Raw genomic sequence first — 19,915 nt, 5'->3', positions numbered from 1 at the left:
GCTGCTTCTATTAGAAACAGCGCGATCATTGTGATTTTCCCAGCCTCGTACTGCTTCCTGTAAGCGTCCTTCCGGATGCTTACAGATCGCATGCAAACAAATTCACTGTGGCCATCTTGTGGCCAAATAGTAAAACTACACCCTAAAGCATTTTACATATACAAATACATTAGTTTTCCACAATAAATTAACTCATTACCTCCCACACTACCCAAATTTTTTTTTTGTATATATATATATATATATATACACAAAAATAAAAAAAAAACTTAAATAAATAGTTACCTTAGGGACTGAACTTTTTAAATATTTATGTCAAGAGGGTATAACACCGTTACGTTATAAACTATGGGCTTGTAATTAGGGATGGATGCAAAACTGAAAAAAATGCACCTTTATTTCCAAATACAATATTGGCGCTAAACATTGTGATAGGGACATAATTTAAACAGTTTTATAACCGGGACAAATGGGCAATTACATTTCATGGGTTTTAATTACAGTAGCATGCATTATTTAAAAACTATAATGGCCGAAAACTGAAAATATTTTCCCACAATTTTTCCTATTTTCCCATTAAAACACATTTAGAATAAAATCATTTTTGGCATAATGTCCCACCTAAAGAAAGCCTAATTGGTGGTGAAAAAAACAAGATATAGTTCATTTCATTGCGATAAGTAATAATAAAGTTATAGACGAATGAATGGAAGGAGCGCTGAAAGGTGAAAATTGCTCTGGTGTTCAAGGGGTAAAACCCCTCGGTGGTGAAGTGGTTAAATATATATTTGTCAACAGGTACTTGTGATAATGTTTACTATGCTAGGGGGTACTTGGTGAGTACAGAGTTTTACAAGAATTACATACCAATAAAATGTTGAGAAACACTGGCCTAGACCACCAGGGAAGCTATACTGGAGGTGAAGCCCTAGAAAAACCTGGGAAGCCATATTGGGGGAAGGAGGGTGAAAGCACTAGACAGCAGGGAACTGTATAGGGGCCACCTGGGAACTGTATAAGGAATGATGGCGGCCAGCAGACATTGAGGTTGGCCCATGGACTGGGTCTCAGTGTACAATTTCATCCCACTTTGTATTTCAGTTTGACACCCCTGCACTAGAGGCTTAAGGCAAATACACTGTGAGCAAAGTAAATGTGTGTGATTGAATAGTGTGTCCATACATGATACAGTCTTGATTGTATGTACAATCAGTAGAAAAAGTTATCGATTTCACGCTGGAAATCTGTTAAATTGCTGCCACCACTCTGCAGATTGAAAGAAGGTGGAAAGACCTCAGACTAGCTATTCCTAAAAGGAAGAAATGATCATTTGCAACCTAACTAGCAATCAGCAATTTATAAAGATAAGACAATGCAGCAGTGTGTCTCTTCTGAGGACAGAGTTCCAGCATGGATCAGAATAATCAGCTAACAAGGGCAAAACTGGAACCATCAAATCATAGACTTGGGAGGAAGGGCCAGAAGACAGGTGAGTATGTCCCGAAATAGCGACGCAGTCCCGCCGATCGAGCAATATCTTCTGTCCAGCACAATCAACTCATTCGATTTTGACTAAAAATCAATCCAACATGAATATTTGCGGTATCTAGCTCATTTAATCAAATTATCGAATTGGCTGGATATCGATGGAAAATATTGTCCGGTGTATGGCCACCATTATACTCTGCAGAATCCTGGTATATACAGTCAGTATATTTACCACCCGTTGTCCGACTGTATTGGGAGACCCGACAGACAATGGCCCCTCTGAGCGGACACTTACCCCGGGCGCACAGATTGTCCTGATACGACACATCGCCGGTCTTCTCCAGGATAAAACTCGGCCGTGGAAGATTGTCTTCAAACAGTTTCCTCTGATTCATAACCAGCTGCTTCACTGCAGAGACCAGAACAAAACGTGAAAGAATGGTACAAGTTTGTAAAAGTCTCATCAGCTGGCCTCGTTCAATAAGCTAACGTAAAGCGGTATTGTCACCATGAAAATCAAATTACAACTGCAACTGGTCTGAGTGTATTAAGTGATAAAGATGCTAATCCTGCATTCAAAAAAACTTGTTCTGCTGTTATGGGTTGGAGTTATCACATACTTTAGGAGCACTGGCCCTTTAATAGCCATTGCCATTCAGTTGCATGCTGGGGGTTCTTTTTATCTATAATATATTCCTCCTCTTCCATTTATTTCCCTGCCTAGCTTTCTTATCTGAAACACCTCTGCTCACTTGTGTTTACAAGCATGGCTGAGGTGGCTCAGCAATTGGAGGATGAGACCGTGTCGTCCCTAGTATACACCTCAGTGGGAGTGTCTGAAGACTCTGGGAGGAGGGCAGCTAATGAATACACAATGAGCAAGAGAAGGGAGGGGGGAAAACAAGAGTCAGGGAGGATATGATGTCAGCATTAGCTTGGCAAGATGGCCACTGCCTAGAATAGGATTTTCTGCTTTTCCTTTATAAAATTCACAGGAATCAGTATGTGGATAGCACAATACATCTGTTATGCAAGTAGAAGTAGTATTTATCTACTTATATATGTGTTTTTTATTTCTAGGTTAGCATGGGTGTCGCTTGTTCTTTAAAGTGAGATGAAACTCCATAAAACTTACCACCTCCACAATCACTGAGCGACCTCACCACCTCCACAGTCACTGAGCGACCTCACCACCTCCACAATCACTGAGCGACCTCACCACCTCCACAATCGCTGAGCGATCTCACCACCTCCACAGTCACTGAGCGATCTCACCACCTCCACAATCACTGAGCGATCTCACCACCTCCACAATCACTGAGCGATCTCACCACCTCCACAATCACTGAGCGATCTCACCCCCTCCACAATCACTGAGCGATCTCACCACCTCCACAGTCACTGAGCGATCTCACCACCTCCACAGTCACTGAGCGATCTCACCACCTCCACAATCACTGAGCGATCTCACCACCTCCACAATCACTGAGCAATCTCACCACCTCCACAATCACTGAGCGATCTCGCCACCTCCACAATCACTGAGCGATCTCGCCACCTCCACAATCACTGAGCAATCTCGCCACCTCCACAATCACTGAGCGATCTCGCCACCTCCACAACCACTGAGCGATCTCGCCACCTCCACAACCACTGAGCGATCTCACCACCTCCACAATCACTGAGCGATCTCACCACCTCCACAATCACTGAGCGATCTCACCACCTCCACAATCACTGAGCGATCTCACCACCTCCACAGTCACTGAGCGATCTCACCACCTCCACAATCACTGAGCGATCTAACCACCTCCACAGTCACTGAGCGATCTCACCACCTCCACAATCACTGAGCGATCTCACCACCTCCACAGTCACTGAGCGATCTCACCACCTCCACAGTCACTGAGCGATCTCACCACCTCCACAGTCACTGAGCGATCTCACCACCTCCACAGTCACTGAGCGATCTCACCACCTCCACAGTCACTGAGCGATCTCACCACCTCCACAATCACTGAGCGATCTCACCACCTCCACAGTCACTGAGCGATCTCACCACCTCCACAGTCACTGAGCGATCTCACCACCTCCACAATCACTGAGCGATCTCACCACCTCCACAATCACTGAGCGATCTCACCACCTCCACAGTCACTGAGCGATCTCACCACCTCCACAGTCACTGAGCGATCTCACCACCTCCACAATCACTGAGCGATCTCACCACCTCCACAGTCACTGAGCGATCTCACCACCTCCACAGTCACTGAGCGATCTCACCACCTCCACAATCACTGAGCGATCTCACCACCTCCACAATCACTGAGCGATCTCACCACCTCCACAGTCACTGAGCGATCTCACCACCTCCACAGTCACTGAGCGATCTCACCACCTCCACAGTCACTGAGCGATCTCACCACCTGCACAATCACTGGAGCGATCTCACCACCTCCACAATCACTGAGCGATCTCACCACCTCCACAGTCACTGAGCGATCTCACCACCTCCACAATCACTGAGCGACCTCACCACCTCCACAATCACTGAGCGATCTCACCACCTGCACAATCACTGGAGCGACCTCACCACCTGCACAATCACTGAGCGACCTCACCACCTCCACAATCACTGAGCGATCTCACCACCTCCACAATCACTGAGCGATCTCACCACCTCCACAATCACTGAGCGATCTCACCACCTCCACAATCACTGAGCGATCTCACCACCTCCACAATCACTGAGCGACCTCACCACCTCCACAATCACTGAGCGACCTCACCACCTGCACAATCACTGGAGCGACCTCACCACCTCCACAATCACTGAGCGACCTCACCACCTCCACAATCACTGAGCGATCTCACCACCTCCACAATCACTGAGCGATCTCACCACCTCCACAATCACTGAGCGACCTCACCACCTCCACAATCACTGAGCGATCTCACCACCTCCACAATCACTGAGCGATCTCACCACCTCCACAATCACTGAGCGATCTCACCACCTCCACAATCACTGAGCGATCTCACCACCTCCACAATCACTGAGCGATCTCACCACCTCCACAATCACTGAGCGACCTCACCACCTCCACAATCACTGAGCGACCTCACCACCTGCACAATCACTGGAGCGATCTCACCACCTCCACAATCACTGAGCGATCTCACCACCTCCACAATCACTGAGCGATCTCACCACCTCCACAATCACTGAGCGACCTCACCACCTCCACAATCACTGAGCGATCTCACCACCTCCACAATCACTGAGCGATCTCACCACCTCCACAATCACTGAGCGATCTCACCACCTCCACAATCACTGAGCGACCTCACCACCTCCACAGTCACTGAGCGACCTCACCACCTCCACAGTCACTGAGCGATCTCACCACCTTCACAATCACTGACCGATCTCACCACCTCCACAATCACTGAGCGATCTCACCACCTCCACAATCACTGAGCGATCTCACCACCTCCACAATCACTGAGCGACCTCACCACCTCCACAGTCACTGAGCGATCTCACCACCTTCACAATCACTGACCGATCTCACCACCTCCACAATCACTGAGCGATCTCACCACCTCCACAATCACTGAGCGATCTTACCACCTCCACAATCACTGAGCGATCTCACCACCTCCACAATCACTGAGCGATCTCACCACCTCCACAATCACTGAGCGATCTCACCACCTCCACAATCACTGAGCGATCTCACCACCTCCACAATCACTGAGCGATCTCACCACCTCCACAGTCACTGAGCGATCTCACCGCCTCCACAACCACTGAGCGATCTCACCACCTGCACAATCACTGAGCGATCTCACCACCTCCACAATCACTGAGCGACCTCACCACCTCCACAATCACTGAGCGATCTCCCCACCTCCACAGTCACTGAGCGATCTCACCGCCTCCACAATCACTGAGCGATCTCACCACCTCCACAGTCACTGAGCGATCTCACCGCCTCCACAATCACTGAGCGATCTCACCACCTCCACAGTCACTGAGCGATCTTACCACCTCCACAGTCACTGAGCGATCTCACCACCTCCACAGTCACTGAGCGATCTCACCACCTCCACAGTCACTGAGCGATCTCACCACCTCCACAGTCACTGAGCGATCTCACCACCTCCACAATCACTGAGCGATCTCACCACCTCCACAATCACTGAGCGATCTCACCACCTCCACAATCACTGAGCGATCTCACCACCTCCACAATCACTGAGCGATCTCACCCCCTCCACAATCACTGAGCGACCTCACCACCTCCACAATCACTGAGCGATCTCACCACCTCCACACAATCACTGAGCGATCTCACCACCTCCACAATCACTGAGCGATCTCACCACCTCCACAATCACTGAGCGACCTCACCACCTCCACAATCACTGAGCGATCTCACCACCTCCACAATCACTGAGCGATCTCACCACCTCCACAATCACTGAGCGATCTTACCACCTCCACAATCACTGAGCGATCTCACCACCTCCACAGTCACTGAGCGATCTCACCACCTCCACAATCACTGAGCGATCTCACCACCTCCACAATCACTGAGCGATCTCACCACCTCTACAATCACTGAGCGATCTCACCACCTCCACAATCACTGAGCGATCTCACCACCTCCACAATCACTGAGCGATCTCACCACCTCCACAATCACTGAGCGATCTCACCACCTCCACAGTCACTGAGCGATCTCACCACCTCCACAATCACTGAGCGATCTCACCACCTGCACAATCACTGAGCGATCTCACCACCTCCACAATCACTGGAGCGATCTCACCACCTCCACAATCACTGAGCGATCTCACCACCTCCACAATCACTGAGCGATCTCACCACCTCCACAATCACTGAGCGATCTCACCACCTGCACAATCACTGAGCGATCTCACCACCTCCACAATCACTGGAGCGATCTCACCACCTCCACAATCCCTGAGCGATCTCACCACCTCCACAGTCACTGAGCGATCTCACCACCTCCACAGTCACTGAGCGATCTCACCACCTGCACAATCACTGAGCGATCTCACCACCTCCACAATCACTGAGCGATCTCACCACCTCCACAATCCCTGAGCGATCTCACCACCTCCACAGTCACTGAGCGATCTCACCACCTCCACAGTCACTGAGCGATCTCACCACCTGCACAGTCACTGAGCGATCTCACCACCTCCACAGTCACTGAGCGATCTCACCACCTCCACAATCACTGAGCGATCTCACCACCTCCACAATCACTGAGCGATCTCACCACCTCCACAATCACTGAGCGATCTCACCACCTCCACAATCACTGAGCGATCTCACCACCTCCACAATCCCTGAGCGATCTCACCACCTCCACAATCACTGACCGATCTCACCACCTCCACAATCACTGAGCGACCTCACCACCTCCACAGTCACTGAGCGATCTCACCACCTCCACAATCACTGAGCGATCTCACCACCTCCACAATCACTGAGCGATCTTACCACCTCCACAATCACTGAGCGATCTCACCACCTCCACAATCACTGAGCGACCTCACCACCTCCACAATCACTGAGCGATCTCCCCACCTCCACAGTCACTGAGCGATCTCACCGCCTCCACAATCACTGAGCGATCTCACCACCTCCACAGTCACTGAGCGATCTCACCGCCTCCACAATCACTGAGCGATCTCACCACCTCCACAGTCACTGAGCGATCTTACCACCTCCACAGTCACTGAGCGATCTCACCACCTCCACAGTCACTGAGCGATCTCACCACCTCCACAGTCACTGAGCGATCTCACCACCTCCACAGTCACTGAGCGATCTCACCACCTCCACAATCACTGAGCGATCTCACCACCTCCACAATCACTGAGCGATCTCACCACCTCCACAATCACTGAGCGATCTCACCACCTCCACAATCACTGAGCGATCTCACCCCCTCCACAATCACTGAGCGACCTCACCACCTCCACAATCACTGAGCGATCTCACCACCTCCACACAATCACTGAGCGATCTCACCACCTCCACAATCACTGAGCGATCTCACCACCTCCACAATCACTGAGCGACCTCACCACCTCCACAATCACTGAGCGATCTCACCACCTCCACAATCACTGAGCGATCTCACCACCTCCACAATCACTGAGCGATCTTACCACCTCCACAATCACTGAGCGATCTCACCACCTCCACAGTCACTGAGCGATCTCACCACCTCCACAATCACTGAGCGATCTCACCACCTCCACAATCACTGAGCGATCTCACCACCTCTACAATCACTGAGCGATCTCACCACCTCCACAATCACTGAGCGATCTCACCACCTCCACAATCACTGAGCGATCTCACCACCTCCACAATCACTGAGCGATCTCACCACCTCCACAGTCACTGAGCGATCTCACCACCTCCACAATCACTGAGCGATCTCACCACCTGCACAATCACTGAGCGATCTCACCACCTCCACAATCACTGGAGCGATCTCACCACCTCCACAATCACTGAGCGATCTCACCACCTCCACAATCACTGAGCGATCTCACCACCTCCACAATCACTGAGCGATCTCACCACCTGCACAATCACTGAGCGATCTCACCACCTCCACAATCACTGGAGCGATCTCACCACCTCCACAATCCCTGAGCGATCTCACCACCTCCACAGTCACTGAGCGATCTCACCACCTCCACAGTCACTGAGCGATCTCACCACCTGCACAATCACTGAGCGATCTCACCACCTCCACAATCACTGAGCGATCTCACCACCTCCACAATCCCTGAGCGATCTCACCACCTCCACAGTCACTGAGCGATCTCACCACCTCCACAGTCACTGAGCGATCTCACCACCTGCACAGTCACTGAGCGATCTCACCACCTCCACAGTCACTGAGCGATCTCACCACCTCCACAATCACTGAGCGATCTCACCACCTCCACAATCACTGAGCGATCTCACCACCTCCACAATCACTGAGCGATCTCACCACCTCCACAATCACTGAGCGATCTCACCACCTCCACAATCCCTGAGCGATCTCACCACCTCCACAATCACTGACCGATCTCACCACCTCCACAATCACTGAGCGACCTCACCACCTCCACAGTCACTGAGCGATCTCACCACCTCCACAATCACTGAGCGATCTCACCACCTCCACAATCACTGAGCGATCTTACCACCTCCACAATCACTGAGCGATCTCACCACCTCCACAATCACTGAGCGATCTCACCACCTCCACAGTCACTGAGCGATCTCACCACCTCCACAATCACTGAGCGATCTCACCACCTCCACAATCACTGAGCGATCTCACCACCTCCACAATCACTGAGCGATCTCACCACCTCCACAATCACTGAGCGATCTCACCACCTCCACAATCACTGAGCGATCTCACCACCTCCACAATCACTGAGCGATCTCACCACCTCCACAATCCCTGAGCGATCTCACCACCTCCACAATCACTGACCGATCTTACCACCTCCACAGTCACTGAGCGATCTCACCACCTCCACAATCACTGAGCGATCTCACCACCTCCACAATCACTGAGCGATCTCACCACCTCCACAGTCACTGAGCGATCTCACCACCTCCACAGTCACTGAGCGATCTCACCACCTCCACAACCACTGAGCGATCTCACCACCTCCACAATCCCTGAGCGATCTCACCACCTCCACAATCCCTGAGCGATCTCACCACCTCCACAACCACTGAGCGATCTCACCACCTCCACAATCACTGAGCGATCTCACCACCTCCACAATCACTGAGCGACCTCACCACCTCCACAATCACTGAGCGACCTCACCACCTCCACAGTCACTGAGCGATCTCACCACCTCCACAATCACTGAGCGATCTCACCACCTCCACAATCACTGAGCGATCTCACCACCTCCACAATCCCTGAGCGATCTCACCACCTCCACAATCACTGACCGATCTTACCACCTCCACAGTCACTGAGCGATCTCACCACCTCCACAATCACTGAGCGATCTCACCACCTCCACAATCACTGAGCGATCTCACCACCTCCACAATCACTGAGCGATCTCACCACCTCCACAGTCACTGAGCGATCTCACCACCTCCACAGTCACTGAGCGATCTCACCACCTCCACAACCACTGAGCGATCTCACCACCTCCACAATCCCTGAGCGATCTCACCACCTCCACAATCCCTGAGCGATCTCACCACCTCCACAACCACTGAGCGATCTCACCACCTCCACAATCACTGAGCGATCTCACCACCTCCACAATCACTGAGCGATCTCACCACCTCCACAATCACTGAGCGATCTCACCGCCTCCACAACCACTGAGCGATCTCACCACCTGCACAATCACTGAGCGATCTCACCACCTCCACAATCACTGAGCGACCTCACCACCTCCACAATCACTGAGCGATCTCCCCACCTCCACAGTCACTGAGCGATCTCACCGCCTCCACAATCACTGAGCGATCTCACCACCTCCACAGTCACTGAGCGATCTCACCGCCTCCACAATCACTGAGCGATCTCACCACCTCCACAGTCACTGAGCGATCTTACCACCTCCACAGTCACTGAGCGATCTCACCACCTCCACAGTCACTGAGCGATCTCACCACCTCCACAGTCACTGAGCGATCTCACCACCTCCACAGTCACTGAGCGATCTCACCACCTCCACAATCACTGAGCGATCTCACCACCTCCACAATCACTGAGCGATCTCACCACCTCCACAATCACTGAGCGATCTCACCACCTCCACAATCACTGAGCGATCTCACCCCCTCCACAATCACTGAGCGACCTCACCACCTCCACAATCACTGAGCGATCTCACCACCTCCACACAATCACTGAGCGATCTCACCACCTCCACAATCACTGAGCGATCTCACCACCTCCACAATCACTGAGCGACCTCACCACCTCCACAATCACTGAGCGATCTCACCACCTCCACAATCACTGAGCGATCTCACCACCTCCACAATCACTGAGCGATCTTACCACCTCCACAATCACTGAGCGATCTCACCACCTCCACAGTCACTGAGCGATCTCACCACCTCCACAATCACTGAGCGATCTCACCACCTCCACAATCACTGAGCGATCTCACCACCTCTACAATCACTGAGCGATCTCACCACCTCCACAATCACTGAGCGATCTCACCACCTCCACAATCACTGAGCGATCTCACCACCTCCACAATCACTGAGCGATCTCACCACCTCCACAGTCACTGAGCGATCTCACCACCTCCACAATCACTGAGCGATCTCACCACCTGCACAATCACTGGAGCGATCTCACCACCTCCACAATCACTGAGCGATCTCACCACCTCCACAATCACTGAGCGATCTCACCACCTCCACAATCACTGAGCGATCTCACCACCTGCACAATCACTGAGCGATCTCACCACCTCCACAATCACTGGAGCGATCTCACCACCTCCACAATCCCTGAGCGATCTCACCACCTCCACAGTCACTGAGCGATCTCACCACCTCCACAGTCACTGAGCGATCTCACCACCTGCACAATCACTGAGCGATCTCACCACCTCCACAATCACTGAGCGATCTCACCACCTCCACAATCCCTGAGCGATCTCACCACCTCCACAGTCACTGAGCGATCTCACCACCTCCACAGTCACTGAGCGATCTCACCACCTGCACAGTCACTGAGCGATCTCACCACCTCCACAGTCACTGAGCGATCTCACCACCTCCACAATCACTGAGCGATCTCACCACCTCCACAATCACTGAGCGATCTCACCACCTCCACAATCACTGAGCGATCTCACCACCTCCACAATCACTGAGCGATCTCACCACCTCCACAATCCCTGAGCGATCTCACCACCTCCACAATCACTGACCGATCTCACCACCTCCACAATCACTGAGCGACCTCACCACCTCCACAGTCACTGAGCGATCTCACCACCTCCACAATCACTGAGCGATCTCACCACCTCCACAATCACTGAGCGATCTTACCACCTCCACAATCACTGAGCGATCTCACCACCTCCACAATCACTGAGCGATCTCACCACCTCCACAGTCACTGAGCGATCTCACCACCTCCACAATCACTGAGCGACCTCACCACCTCCACAATCACTGAGCGATCTCACCACCTCCACAACCACTGAGCGATCTCACCACCTCCACAATCACTGAGCGATCTCACCACCTCCACAATCACTGAGCGATCTCACCACCTCCACAATCACTGAGCGATCTCACCACCTCCACAATCACTGAGCGATCTCACCACCTCCACAATCACTGAGCGATCTCACCACCTCCACAATCCCTGAGCGATCTCACCACCTCCACAATCACTGACCGATCTCACCACCTCCACAGTCACTGAGCGATCTCACCACCTCCACAATCACTGAGCGATCTCACCACCTCCACAATCACTGAGCGATCTCACCACCTCCACAGTCACTGAGCGATCTCACCACCTCCACAGACACTGAGCGATCTCACCACCTCCACAACCACTGAGCGATCTCACCACCTCCACAATCCCTGAGCGATCTCACCACCTCCACAATCCCTGAGCGATCTCACCACCTCCACAACCACTGAGCGATCTCACCACCTCCACAATCACTGAGCGATCTCACCACCTCCACAATCACTGAGCGACCTCACCACCTCCACAATCACTGAGCGACCTCACCACCTCCACAGTCACTGAGCGATCTCACCACCTCCACAATCACTGAGCGATCTCACCACCTCCACAATCACTGAGCGATCTCACCACCTCCACAATCCCTGAGCGATCTCACCACCTCCACAATTACTGACCGATCTTACCACCTCCACAGTCACTGAGCGATCTCACCACCTCCACAATCACTGAGCGATCTCACCACCTCCACAATCACTGAGCGATCTCACCACCTCCACAATCACTGAGCGATCTCACCACCTCCACAGTCACTGAGCGATCTCACCACCTCCACAGTCACTGAGCGATCTCACCACCTCCACAACCACTGAGCGATCTCACCACCTCCACAATCCCTGAGCGATCTCACCACCTCCACAATCCCTGAGCGATCTCACCACCTCCACAACCACTGAGCGATCTCACCACCTCCACAATCACTGAGCGATCTCACCACCTCCACAATCACTGAGCGACCTCACCACCTCCACAATCACTGAGCGACCTCACCACCTCCACAGTCACTGAGCGATCTCACCACCTCCACAATCACTGAGCGACCTCACCACCTCCACAATCACTGAGCGATCTCACCACCTCCACAATCCCTGAGCGATCTCACCACCTCCACAATCACTGACCGATCTTACCACCTCCACAGTCACTGAGCGATCTCACCACCTCCACAATCACTGAGCGATCTCACCACCTCCACAATCACTGAGCGATCTCACCACCTCCACAGTCACTGAGCGATCTCACCACCTCCACAGTCACTGAGCGATCTCACCACCTGCACAATCACTGAGCGATCTCACCACCTCCACAATCACTGAGCGATCTCACCACCTCCACAATCCCTGAGCGATCTCACCACCTCCACAATCCCTGAGCGATCTCACCACCTCCACAACCACTGAGCGATCTCACCACCTCCACAATCACTGAGCGATCTCACCACCTCCACAATCACTGAGCGACCTCACCACCTCCACAATCACTGAGCGACCTCACCACCTCCACAGTCACTGAGCGATCTCACCACCTCCACACAATCACTGAGCGATCTCACCACCTCCACAATCACTGAGCGATCTCACCACCTCCACAATCACTGAGCGATCTTACCACCTCCACAGTCACTGAGCGATCTCACCACCTCCACAATCACTGAGCGATCTCACCACCTCCACAATCACTGAGCGACCTCACCACCTCCACAATCACTGAGCGATCTCACCACCCCCACAATCACTGAGCGACCTCACCACCTCCACAGTCACTGAGCGATCTCACCACCTCCACAGTCACTGAGCGATCTCACCACCTCCACAGTCACTGAGCGATCTCACCACCTCCACAATCCCTGAGCGATCTCACCACCTCCACAACCACTGAGCGATCTCACCACCTCCACAATCACTGAGCGATCTCACCACCTCCACAATCACTGAGCGACCTCACCACCTCCACAATCACTGAGCGACCTCACCACCTCCACAGTCACTGAGCGATCTCACCACCTCCACACAATCACTGAGCGATCTCACCACCTCCACAATCACTGAGCGATCTCACCACCTCCACAATCACTGAGCGATCTTACCACCTCCACAGTCACTGAGCGATCTCACCACCTCCACAATCACTGAGCGATCTCACCACCTCCACAATCACTGAGCGACCTCACCACCTCCACAATCACTGAGCGATCTCACCACCCCCACAATCACTGAGCGACCTCACCACCTCCACAGTCACTGAGCGATCTCACCACCTCCACAGTCACTGAGCGATCTCACCACCTCCACAGTCACTGAGCGATCTCACCACCTCCACAATCACTGAGCGATCTCACCACCTCCACAATCACTGAGCGATCTCACCACCTGCACAATCACTGAGCGATCTCACCACCTCCACAATCACTGAGCGATCTCACCACCTCCACAGTCACTGAGCGATCTCACCACCTCCACAATCACTGAGCGATCTCACCACCTCCACAACCACTGAGCGATCTCACCACCTCCACAATCACTGAGCGATCTCACCACCCCCACAATCACTGAGCGATCTCACCACCTCCACAGTCACTGAGCGATCTCACCACCTCCACAGTCACTGAGCGATCTCACCACCTCCACAGTCACTGAGCGATCTCACCACCTCCACAGTCACTGAGCGATCTCACCACCTCCACAATCACTGAGCGATCTCACCACCTCCACAATCACTGAGCAATCTCACCACCTCCACAATCACTGAGCAATCTCACCACCTCCACAGTCACTGAGCGATCAACACCTCCACAGTCACTGAGCGATCTCACCACCTCCACAGTCACTGAGCGATCTCACCACCTCCACAATCACTGAGCAATCTCACCACCTCCACAATCACTGAGCAATCTCACCACCTCCACAGTCACTGAGCGATCAACACCTCCACAGTCACTGAGCGATCTCACCACCTCCACAATCACTGAGCAATCTCACCACCTCCACAATCACTGAGCAATCTCACCACCTCCACAATCACTGAGCAATCTCACCACCTCCACAGTCACTGAGCGATCAACACCTCCACAGTCACTGAGCGATCTCACCACCTCCACAGTCACTGAGCGATCTCACCACCTCCACAATCACTGAGCAATCTCACCACCTCCACAATCACTGAGCAATCTCACCACCTCCACAGTCACTGAGCGATCAACACCTCCACAGTCACTGAGCGATCTCACCACCTCCACAGTCACTGAGCGATCTCACCACCTCCACAATCACTGAGCGATCTCACCACCTCCACAATCACTGAGCGATCTCACCACCTCCACAGTCACTGAGCGATCTCACCACCTCCACAATCACTGAGCGATCTCACCACCTCCACAATCACTGAGCGATCTCACCACCTCCACAATCACTGAGCGATCTCACCACCTCCACAATCACTGAGCGATCTCACCACCTCCACAGTCACTGAGCGATCTCACCACCTCCACAATCACTGAGCGATCTCACCACCTCCACAATCCCTGAGCGATCTCACCACCTCCACAGTCACTGAGCGATCTCACCACCTCCACAATCACTGAGCGATCTCACCACCTCCACAGTCACTGAGCGATCTCACCACCTCCACAGTCACTGAGCGATCTCACCACCTCCACAGTCACTGAGCGATCTCACCACCTCCACAATCCCTGAGCGATCTCACCACCTCCACAATCACTGAGCGATCTCACCACCTCCACAGTCACTGAGCGATCTCACCACCTCCACAGTCACTGAGCGATCTCACCACCTCCACAGTCACTGAGCGATCTCACCACCTCCACAGTCACTAAGCGATCTCACCACCTCCACAATCACTGAGCGATCTCACCACCTCCACAATCACTGAGCGATCTCACCACCTCCACAATCACTGAGCGATCTCACCACCTCCACAATCACTGAGCGATCTCACCACCTCCACAATCCCTGAGCGATCTCACCACCTCCACAATCACTGACCGATCTTACCACCTCCACAATCACTGAGCGATCTCACCACCTCCACAATCACTGAGCGATCTCACCACCTCTACAGTCACTGAGCGACCTCACCACCTCCACAGTCACTGAGCGATCTCACCACCTCCACAATCACTGAGCGATCTCACCACCTCCACAATCACTGAGCGATCTCACCACCTCCACAGTCACTGAGCGATCTCACCACCTCCACAATCACTGAGCGATCTCACCCCCTCCACAATCACTGAGCGATCTCACCCCCTCCACAATCACTGAGCGATCTCACCCCCTCCACAATCACTTAGCGATCTCACCCCCTCCACAACCACTGAGCGATCTCACCACCTCCACAATCACTGAGCGATCTCACCCCCTCCACAACCACTGAGCGATCTCACCACCTCCACAATCACTGAGCGATCTCACCACCTCCACAGTCACTGAGCGATCTCACCACCTCCACAATCACTGAGCGATCTCACCACCTCCACAACCACTGAGCGATCTCACCACCTCCACAACCACTGAGCGATCTTACCACCTCCACAAAGTATGAGGTTTACCTTCACAAACATCTCTTCTGCCTTTTGGCCCTCATACTACCTGGAAAGGGTAAAATTGGTCAGTGATTGGCCAATCATAAATGAAAGGGTGTACCAGGCTTTAAGGTACAAACACTAGAGTTCCGTAACCCAAAACAATTGTTATTGATCATTTATAAGTTGACATTTACAATGATCCCCATATAGGCAGCCTGCTGGACCCTCTTTATGGGGAGGTGACAAGTGGAGGACGGGGAGGCGGAGTCCTGCTGTGATAGGCGGAGTCCTGCTGTGATAGGCGGAGTCCTGCTGTGATCTGTAGCAGGAACTACATCAGCAATTGGCCGCGTATTGTCCAAATCAGCAGACCGATGTGGAGGTCACTGATGGCCCGAGGTCGCCTGTCTACATATTAAATGGTCTACTCAAACATGCGGTCAGTTTGGGACATAAAAATCTTGCAGGTATATGTGGTTTTACACTTAAAAGGCACCTTAAGTTAGAAGTATACGGAGGCTGCCATATTTATTTCCTTTTAAGCAATACCAGTTGGCTGGCTGTCCTGCTGATCCTCTGCCTCTAATACTTTTAGCCATAGCCCCTGAACAAGCATGCAGATCAGATGACTGAACCACACACCTGAAACAAGCACGCAGCTAATCCAGACACTACTGCAGCCAGAGGATCAGCAGGACAGCCAGGCAACTGGTATTGTGTAAAAGGAAATAAATATGGCAGCCTCCATATACCTCTTGCTTCAGGTGTCCTTTAAAGTGAGAGCGCCCCCTAGAGGCGGGGACTTACCTTCTGGCTCTTCCCCATGCTTGACGTGGGTCACCCGGAACGCCTTCGGCCGATCAAACCTGGCCTTAGCTGACACTTTGTCCTTGGTGTCCTACATCTTCACCTGTATCTGGTGGTTTAGGGCCTTCATCAGGACCTCTCTGGTGACAACGAGGTCAGCACTGTGAGTCCAGACCAGCCACATCCGGTCCCCCTCCTGCCATGGCTTCAGCAGCTGCAGAGACAACAACCAGCAGCTTGTGAGCGACCGACAAACATTCTGACAATCGATGTAATGAGGACCTGAACTCAGGACTTCATCTCTGCTCCAAAAGATAAGCAACAGCATAATAACCTTTACAGAAAAACATTTGTTACTGTGGATACAAATCCTGCAACAAATCTGCAGTGTGTCTACTTCCTGCTTTCATGGAAGCAGACATAGGATTACCATCCTGCGTTTACGAATTAGCTGCTCTGCCATGGCAATCACCTGACACAGCTGAGAGATCAAATTACAGTTGTGATTAGTCACAGATGAGGGGGAAGTAGATAGGATAAACTCTCTAAATACATACAGGGGGCATTCTCTATGTTTCCGTCTGTCCTGTGCAAGAGTTCAGGTCCCCTTTAAGCATTTCTGTACAGTATTAATCTGTGGTTTTCTCTTACAGCGATTCTGTGGATGGTGGTACAGGAATAATTTGCATGGCTCCTCCCACTGTTCTTACATATGGATTCAACTGCATATTTTGTAGATAAATGGAGCAAGTCTTTGCATTGTACTGAATTTTCTATTGAGCAGACATTGTAGAGCTGCTACGCCACCTGCTGGTGAAACCTGTCACAATCACCCGTCCAGAGATGCAATCCTCAGGCAGGGTATACGCTTATGTGAATAAACGTGGGAAAAGTCATGCACATTGGATAAGAACTTACAACCAATGTAAGGCAATGGTATCGTTTACACTTCAATGCAGTATAATCTGTGTTTGTTTTCTCATCGACAATCATTCAGCTATAAAACTAGCAGGTTGTAGCAGGCGGCTGTGTACAGTGTCCCTGACAAGTGTCAACCCTCCCTACAGTCTTGTTCACACTATAAATGTATTTGTTTTGTTTTCAAGCACTGGAATTTTTTTAAAATTGCTCTAAAAGCGCTTGTGCAATGATTTCCTATGGGAGTGTTCTCACATGAGCGCTCTGGTTTCTATTCAATCGCAAACGCGGCTTCGGAACCATTTTCTGAGCGTTTGTGTTCAATAGAAAGTTTAGGGAAATCGCAAAGCGCTTGACAAAGCGCTTTGAATAGCAATTTCCTGAGCAATTTTATGAATAAATACATGGGGCTTGATTCACTAAAACCATGAGAACTCAAATATCACCCCTTATCAAAGAGATCACGCCTTATCAGAGTAGCACAGCGAGCGCTAGGAACCCGCAGGGGCTCAGGGCAGGACGAGTGCCATTGCCAATTAGCAGGCATACGTTCGTAGTGCTCGCTATGCTACTCTGATAAGGCATGATATCTTTGGTAAGGTGAGATATCTTTGGTAAGGTGTGATATCTTTGGTAAGGTGTGATATCTTTGGTAAGGTGTGATATCTTTGGTAAGGTGTGATATCTTTGGTAAGGTGTGATATCTTTGGTAAGGAGTGATATCCTTGATAAGGTGTGATATCTTTGGTAAGGTGTGATATCTTTGGTAAGGTGTGATATCTTTGGTAAGGTGTGATATCTTTGATAAGGAGTGATATCCTTGATAAGGTGTGATATCTTTGGTAAGGCGTGATATCTTTGATATCTTTAGTAAGGCGTGATATCTTTTGATAAGGCGTAATATCGCTCGATCCTGTGCGAGGTGGTAAAGGTGTCTCAATGACTGACGGACCTCAGGCTGATGTCTCCCGATTTCAGAACAAGCGACGAAACGACTAAACCCCCGCCGCTGCCACCATAATGTATAAATGCCCCCCCTCCCTGTGCGCATTATACATTACCTGTTCTGTAGCAGCCTCCGTGCGATGTCCGGAACCTCCGGGCGCCTCTGTACACTCCACTTGCCCATAGTGTCTAACGTCGGCACGTAGCGTCTGTCGTCAGATGCTATGCACCAGCGGCGTGTACGGAGAGTCGCCCGGAGGTTACGGGACACCGCGAGGAGGCTGACACAGGACAGGTCATGTATAAATTCACACTAGGGGGGGGGGGGGGGAATTGACGCGGCGGACTCGACTTTAGCCGATTCCCTAAAGATTTCATGCTGCAGTTAGACGGGAATCGGCCTGTAGTGTATGGGCAGAATCGACCAAGAGACACATTTATCTCTAATTAAATTCGAATTAGAGATAAATGTGTTTGTTTGTAGAATCTGCCCATAATCTCTACATGTATGGCCACCTTAAAGGGAACCTAAACTGAGAAGGATATAGATTTTTCCTTTTAAAATAATACCAGTTGCCTGACTCTCCTGCTGATCCTCTGCCTCTAATACGTTTACCCACAGCCCCTGAACAAGCATGCAGCAGATCAGGTGCTCTGACTGAAGTTGGACTGGATTAGCTGCATGCTTTTTTAGGTGTGTGATTCAGCCACTACTGCAGCCAAAGAGATCAGCAGGACAGCCAGGCAACTGGTATTGTTTAAAAGGAAACATCCATATCCCTCTCAGTTTAGGTTCCCTGGTTGTGCAACGTGTTGCTGCTTCAGAAACGAAGCAATAAACGACATATTCTGCATCATTTGACTCACCCGCGACTCATGCTCCATATAC

At 51.4% G+C, this 19,915-nt stretch overlaps 1 protein-coding gene across 1 annotated transcript in view; it reads right to left on the bottom strand.

The window, feature by feature from the left end:
• CFAP92 (cilia and flagella associated protein 92 (putative)) overlaps positions 1–17,257 on the bottom strand; it is a 157,602-nt gene extending 140,345 nt beyond the window's left edge. Inside the window, exons 1-2 of the mRNA XM_068251833.1 lie at positions 17,164–17,257; positions 1,784–1,897 (exon numbers count right to left, since the gene is read on the bottom strand). Of these exons, the coding sequence (XP_068107934.1) occupies positions 1,784–1,883 (100 nt within the window). The 5' untranslated portion in view covers positions 1,884–1,897; positions 17,164–17,257. The remainder of the gene's footprint in view (positions 1–1,783; positions 1,898–17,163) is intronic.
• Between the last annotated feature and the right edge of the window lie 2,658 nt (positions 17,258–19,915).

The sequence above is a fragment of the Hyperolius riggenbachi genome, chromosome 9, assembly GCF_040937935.1.
Source record: "Hyperolius riggenbachi isolate aHypRig1 chromosome 9, aHypRig1.pri, whole genome shotgun sequence".
NCBI lineage: Eukaryota > Metazoa > Chordata > Amphibia > Anura > Hyperoliidae > Hyperolius > Hyperolius riggenbachi.
The sequence above is the reverse complement of the archived record's forward strand: the minus strand, read 5'-3'. Positions and strand labels throughout refer to the sequence as shown.